The sequence below is a fragment of the Poecile atricapillus genome, chromosome 2 (genome assembly GCF_030490865.1).
Source record: "Poecile atricapillus isolate bPoeAtr1 chromosome 2, bPoeAtr1.hap1, whole genome shotgun sequence".
Taxonomy (NCBI): Eukaryota; Metazoa; Chordata; class Aves; order Passeriformes; family Paridae; genus Poecile; species Poecile atricapillus.
This window is the reverse complement of record NC_081250.1, coordinates 29,780,463-29,788,142: the sequence shown is the minus strand read 5'-3', so window position 1 is coordinate 29,788,142 and position 7,680 is coordinate 29,780,463. Positions and strand designations below refer to the sequence as shown.

The following is a 7,680-nucleotide window of genomic DNA, read 5'->3' as shown; positions in this document are numbered from 1 at the left end:
TGAAGAATGGGAAAAATTTTAATGGAGACTTAAAAAATTACTGCGATTTCAGCATTTTGGATGGATTTGACATTTAAAGAATATTATACTCAGAGCAAATATTTGCCAATCTTTCTACTTAATTAAGTAGCATATTATGAGACATCTTTTGACAAAAAAACTCCAACATAAAAAGAAGTAAAAACCCCGTGCTGTTATGTTTCACTGAAATTAAAAAGCCTGGAGCAGTGTCTTAAAATTGTTGTCATCAAGTATCACAACATTGTTCATGAGAATCACATGAGAACAGTACCCTGCAGCCTAGTTTTTACTGCTGAAAGTAGCATTGCACAGTAAAATTAAACACCTCTAGTTTGCATTTTCCTCACAAAGGCAAGCATGTCCAAAAATAACCAAAAGCGTCTCTGAAGTACAGATTGTTAAGATGCCACTAACATTGATCTACGCTGAACCATGTGACAAATCCATGTGACTAAAGCTTCTGAAGTTTCTTTGTTTTCCAGTTTCCTTGCATTGGAAGGGAAAAAATGCTCCATTCTACCTTGGCCTTGTCCCTCCTGCTAATTGCAGTCACTTCCAACCTTGCAATGGCAATTAAAAAGGAAAAAAGAGCACCTCAGACACTATCAAGAGGTATTGTAAGTTCACTAAATGTAGTTACCTCCTTACCCCACCATATAGACCAGCAAATAGTTTCATTTTGAATGTATAGAATGTGTATCTGTACATATGCACACACATATATGTTTATGAAACATACATAGAATGCACATATATACTTACTGAGGTGTGTTTTCTTTAGTGTTAAGTGATGTTCTAATTAATACATGTTCTAATTTCACATCATTTGACTCCATCAGTTTATTCTTAAGGATACAGCTGAGAGCCTCATATAACCTGCATAATTTATATAACTCACAGTGATCTAACAGAAGCAAATAACCTAAACTGAGTCTCTCAAATCAAGATGTACATGTAGGACTATCAGTGAAAAAAATATTCTTTCATAGACTGTTTGAAATATGTTTTAAGATTGTAACCTATCATAACATCAGTTGCTGTGGAGAAAATTTTCTACAAACTCATTTTTGTACACAGAACAGTTTGAACCGCTGGTGGGGTTTTCTGCATGACTTTTTTTTTGCTTTTCTTCAGATGTCCAGTGCAAAGCATGACTGTGTGTAATTCATTTCCCTGTGGTGCACAATTTTCAACTTGTTAAATAATGTTAGAAGTTAAGATCCTGTTTTAATTTATTTATATCTGATCAATCCTCAGAAATACAAGCAGAAAAATAGCTTAGCAAGCTCTTTTTCCCTTCCCCATATTTCTTCTCCTTTTGGGACTAATCAACAACAACAAAAAAATCTCCATTCCCTTCCTAACCTCTTCTGCAGGCTGTACAAAGCCTGCAGATCCCACAGCTCACCTCTGAGTTTTCCCTATCTTGGCAAAGTTGCACATCTCTCAGAGGTTCCATTTGAGCCTAATTGCTCAGAGACAACTTGACAAAATCATGTACCACCTGGACTTGCTTAAGAGAAATTTCAAAACACTTTTTATAAACAGAAACCCTGGGAAAAGGTTATTATCAATTCGGGATTTATTTCCCAGTTTGCCTTGATCAGGATTTATTTTTTCCCAGTAAGCCTAAATGGACAAAAAAAAAGAAAAAAAAAGATAACAAAATTGTTTATATTATGTCGGTTTTGGGAAAAAAAAACAAAAACAAAAGCAAGCTAACTACAAAGGAGTCACAGCAAACAGATATAACTTTTCTAATGCTGACTTCAGGCCTATTGGGATGCCAATTCCAGGGCTGGGAAGGCACTGGTCAGCATGCCAAGGTCCCCCATCAGCCAGACAGACCTGTGTACTGAAAGCAGACCTAGGAGCATCACAAGCAATTGTCCTGTGAGAAGTCCAACAGCAAACCTGGGCTGGTCCAAGCACTGTCCAGACAGCACAGAAGAAACAGACCTTTAACCTGGTCCAGGTCCAGAAATTGTTCTACAATTCCCATGGGAGTTCTCATTAATGGAGCAACACTGCCTAGGGTCCAGGGGTCTGCTGTGCAAGGGTTGCCGTCCTTAGGACCTGAAGGCATAAAACCGAGTCAACAATCTGATTTTTGAGGTCTGCATATTCCCAGCTATGGATGAGCTATTCAGCTGATGTTTGTTAGGATTTGTTTCAGCAGAGATTTTTATTTAACAGACATTCCTTTACTGGATTATTTAATTAAATGAAGGGCTTGCAACTTCAGGGATTGAAGTGATTTTGGAGTTATTTCTATACTCCAAGACTATTCCAATGACATTCATATTAAAGCTGATCTTATTTGAGCTGTCATATTTTATTTTTCTCTCATTATATGCCAGCTTCTCTTTAAGTCCCAGGGTCTACATGAAATACTGAGCAGAAAATATGAAAATACAAAGGACTTGGGGGCTGATTTATGGACCTCTGAGGACTTAGAAAGATAACTAACAAGTCTGTCAAAGGACTTGAACTGAATATGCAACCAGCTGTGATTTTTGGGGGGTTAGGTTGTATGGTTGAGGTTTTTTAACCTTTTAGTGTACCTATTAGGAGATGTGAAATTAGCATATCCACAATGTTAGAGAACCTTCGACTAAAAACTCCAAATTTATTTGTATACAGAAGTTGATAGATGTAAAGAAAATTTGTTATGAGTTTCTTGCCTGGCCAGAAGCTAGTCCTTCTATTTTATTTCTAGGGTGGGGAGATGAAATTACATGGGTACAGACTTATGAAGAAGGGCTTTATCAGGCAAAGAAAAGGTAAGAGATTAAAAATTTGTATGAAGACAAAGTTGTTATTCTGTCTTTCTGGAATATACAATAATGAGACAGAACAAAGAAACACCATGAGAGCTGATCTGCAGGCCACCCAGCTAAATAAAACAGACTCTGTCTATAAACAAAAAGACTTGTAAGACTCTTATGACTCTGAAGTAACATCATGGGCCAATAATGTAATGCTGTCATTTCTTTGCCACAAAAGAGGTGTTGTCATTCTAATTATCAGTCATAAATAGATACCATAATTTTTTTAACTACATCTATTGTGTTTTAATATCATGTACTTCTGATCACTTCCTTGAAATCTGTTACATTTACCCTTGCATGATAATCTACTGCCTTTGATGTTTCTCCCAACACTTTATTAGCTGGACTATGTTCATGATATATTTTCGCACTATCTTGATAGAAATAGAAGTTCCAAATTCAGTCTTCTCTGAGACTCAGCTGCAAATATATTTGAAAATTCATAACAATACCTATTTAAATATCTTTTACAGGTCATTGTAGATCACAATAGTGTAGCATGAACTATTGAAGGCAAATTATTAAATTGAAGGCAAATTATTTGTAAAACATAGAGAAATTTCATCTACCCTATGTGAAAATGGTTAGAAATTAACTCCTGACATTGAAAGCAGACCAAGCATTAGTTACTGACCTGCTGAACAGCAAATACAGTTTAAAAAAATATGGGAGAAAATGCACAGAATTTGTGTTTTAACATCCAAAATATAAAATTTTAACACTTTGTCAAACAATTTACAGAAAAGAGGTAATATACTATATACATGTTCAAGAAAGCTTAAAACACGAGTAACTTTTCATGGAAAGTATTTGATGTTAAACTCAATCTTATAAAATCTATTTTATTACAGTTCATATATATTACTTTTATTTTCTTAATCCTGGGCAAATTCACACCTAAGCAACATTAAATACCTACTTAGTCTAATTATTTACTATCTGGGAATGAAATTATGGTGGGTCTGTTGTTTCTTTCTTCTAGAATCTCTTACTATAGACAGCCTATTTAGATGTAGAAACTCTGTTTCTCTATTTCTTCCTTTATGAAGTGTTTATGCTCTTTTCCCTTGCTCAGAAATTTCTGTAATATTTTATAGAATGTCTTTATGGTTTTACTGTGGGTTAACATAAGATTAAATACAATTTGCCTTTTTCAGTCTGCTAGTAAAATCACCCATCTGAATACATGTCAAATGACTTAACTACATCTTTTATTATTATTAATAAAGTAACAAGCCACTGATGGTAATTCATCATTTGGAAGACTGTCAATACTGCCAAGGTAATTTTGATTTTTTGTGTGTTAAAATCCTGTGAATATTTTTATAAGAAACTGAGTCTATCTATATATTTACATTGCATTTACTGAAAATTATTCAGAGAAAGAGATAAATGAAAATGTAGCTGAAAATTGAAAAATTTATTACCATTATTTACAAAAACTCCATTATGAAACTATGCAATAAAGAACATGAAAAATTCTCACTGCTGCTGTACTGCTATTCCAAATGCAGTACTCAAATTAAAGGGCACAAATTGGCTACTGACTCATTGAACAAATTTAATATTGTTTAGCCCTCCTGAAATGGTAACTGAAGAAGGAGGCAAGGACAGGACTGCTGAAATTGAACTAACAAGAATTTTCTGAGAATAATGCACTTTTGTCAAGCCAAGACATGGTATCCATTGAGACAACAGGCTTCATAAATAACTGAAGAGAGCTTCCATTTTCATAGCCAGAGGTTGTAGTGCCATAGGCCAAAAAGCCCCCAAAAGCAGTGATAGAGCCCTTAAGTGTCTCCTCAGGAATGTGAATCAGCAGAGACAGGAACAATGTGGCCCAGTCTCTGGCCAATGTGGTCCCAAGCACAGACGGAAGGGCAGAGTTTGAGATGGATTTCAAAGTGATCCTGTCTTTTCTAGCACTGAAGAAAGCTTTCGCAGAAAATGAAGAAATACAGGAAATGGCCCAAAATAACTTCATTATGCTGAATCTCATGGTATGAAGGGTTTGGGGCTATTTTACTGGTATCATTTCATGGTCTGTGTTTTCTCTGTCCTGTTTTTTTCATGTTGTTTTCAATAATATATCTGACATTTTAGTTATTTAAGTAGAGGCATTTGTGCATGTGTATTCACACACGAGTAGTACCTTTTTGGTTTTGTCTTCTAGTACCAGGTTATTCGTAGGTGGTGTTATTTCAGCAAAATTTACAAAAACATTTTAACAACTAGCCTTAATTTTTATACCAGCATGAAACCACAGATAAAAACCTGTCACCCGATGGACAATATGTGCCTCGAATCATGTTTGTAGGTATGTAAAATATTTATGTATGATCAAAGTTGTAATACCTGAATTATGCCATTGTCATCCTGTGGGGACATCAAAATGATTCATTTTGCCAAAAGAAAATCTCTCTGCCTCAGTTGTATGTTTTGACTCTTGTAAACTTCCTCTGGTTACAGATATGTCCTGGAGGGTACTAATTTGGACTTGAGAGCAAGATGTTTAGGAGCCTGTTAATATCTGGGCTTTTGCTCTCGGTGCTGCTTGCTAGTGCTGTTACAATACAAAGTTTACTGAAAATGTCAAATATTTGACTGAATGTAGATGGCTATAAAGTGGACATTACCACAGAATAAATCAATAATCAGTGACATCTAGGGATTTATTCCATTGTAAAGCTGACTCCTGGAATGGCCAAATGAATCATGCCCTAGAGTGCCTGTTCCTTCTGGCTTGCTGTTCAGGGAGCCTGGAGTGGCTAGCTCTGTGGTGGCCTTCAAAGTTCAGCCCACACTCAGACAGAGAGCAGTGTAGTTACAGCAATCAGTAAATTAATAAAAAACTTGGAAGGGTAACTGAGAGAAGAGAGGTTCACAACAACTTGTTCCCACTCTGGGAACATTAGGAATCAGAAGATTTTCATTCTGAAGGGTCTAGGTAAGTCGTGCTATTTATTGCCATAGATAGGCATGACCTCCACTATGTGTGCATCTGGTCAGATTAACCTCTTCTGATGTAAACTCAGAACCTGTAAAACAGGATATTTTTCTTTAAATATAAATTAAATTCACGTCTAACCTAGCATTTAAAAACAGCTGTGTAATATAAAAATTAGCTTTTGGTGAGGATTTTTCCAAGAAAACTGCAGTTGTTTGGAGCAGAGCATAATGGCCTTATAATTGCTGTGCTGATGAAATCAGAAACAGGGCTGCCAAAGTAATGCCACCATATCACCCTCAGCTCTTGTGGGAATGGAAGGCAGTGTTTAACCCAAATACTTTTTCAGACCCATCTCTCACAGTAAGAGCTGATATCACGGGAAGATACTCCAACCGGCTTTACACTTATGAACCGCAGGACATGATGTTCCGTAAGTGCCCCTTTGCCCTGTTACACTGCATTTCACATTGTAAGGAGCCATACCCCCCATCCTGATCACTTGGATGAATCCATTCTGGAGAATCCATTCTGATCTCAAAGTAAAGAATAAATACCGTGTGAGAGCATTTGCAATAAATTATAATGGTCTAACTTGTTCTAGCAAAACAATCACACGCATTGTCCCATTGAATTTATTGGGACTAGTCAAGCAAGAAAAATTGAAACGTCATGGGTGAGAACCCTCAGGATCAAGATCTGAGCAATTTTATGGAGAATGGTGAAAGTCACTATGCTCAAAAGTATCCGACTGTACAATGTAAATAGCCAGTGGTGGGAGGGAATCTGTAAAGAAATGCAGGTGGTTGTGTCCCTACCCCTAACAGCCACATTTCAGAAAGGAATGTGATTTTTCAGGTTGAGCCAGTTCTTACTCTATGCCATCTATTTGACACCAATGCAGTATCTCACCACAAATACACACATCACATCTGATTACCAGGCTTGCTGTTGAGAAATGAGGGAGTTGAAAGGATTGTTTTCAAATCCCTTAAGTTAAACATTTTGATTCATGAAATGTCTTACTTTCTGTTTTAGTATCAATGACATAATTTTCAAAATACAAATCTCTAAAATGAAATGTGTGATAATAAATCAATTTCAGTGTGAATAATTTACTAAATCAAATTAGGTTGCTAATTTTTTTTAATTGTACAGATGTACTTCTAATCCATTTCCACAGTTCTTATTTCTTTTTCTTTTAGTAATAGAGAACATGAAGAAAGCACTACGCCTCATTCAGACAGAATTGTAACCAGTAACAGTGAAATGACCACAACATCCACGAGGTGAAGCTGCACCTCTCTGTCTCTACTTGCAAACTGAGCTTTTATCAAGCATATTTTGTGTATCAGATTTAATAAATGTATATGTACAACTTGGAGAACAAAGACAGAAAGACTAAAGCACCCATTTGGAAAACATGAGGAGCAGTATATTAAACACTTTGAATTTAATTATCTAAATAACTAAAAATGATGGGTTTAAGTGCAGCAGATTCGAGCTATATTTTAGCAATCCAACTATGACTCTGTTAGGTCAGCTATGTCTTCTGAAGAGGAGTTACCAGCAACTTTTTTTTTAATGTCTATTTGCAATTTATTACATGAGTTAATATCTGCATCTTGCCTCTCCATTTTAACTTCTATTGCAAGAAGCTTATTAGTTGTTAATGTACCCCTGCTTTATACAGTCATTTCTTGTTAAAGTAAAGGAAACTTTGCTGTCAAATCAGACTGGAATGCTTAGGCTATACATTTTGGAATAGCTTACATAGAAAAAAAAAAACAACAAAAAAACCCCACAAAAACCAAAAAACACCCCAAAAACTAAAAAAAAACAAAACAAAACAAAAACCATACTCCAGTGTTCTGGGCTTAT

The 7,680-nt window shown here is 35.7% G+C and overlaps 1 protein-coding gene across 1 annotated transcript; it reads left to right on the top strand.

Moving 5' to 3' along the window:
* The first annotated feature begins 527 nt into the window (after positions 1-527).
* AGR3 (anterior gradient 3, protein disulphide isomerase family member) lies at positions 528-7,054 on the top strand. Its single transcript, XM_058833184.1, has 7 exons — positions 528-633; positions 2,741-2,804; positions 4,082-4,134; positions 4,776-4,852; positions 5,106-5,169; positions 6,149-6,232; positions 7,005-7,054. The coding sequence occupies exons 1-7, from the start codon at positions 528-530 to the stop codon at positions 7,052-7,054; spliced, it is 498 nt and encodes a 165-aa protein (XP_058689167.1).
* The last annotated feature ends 626 nt before the right edge of the window (positions 7,055-7,680 follow it).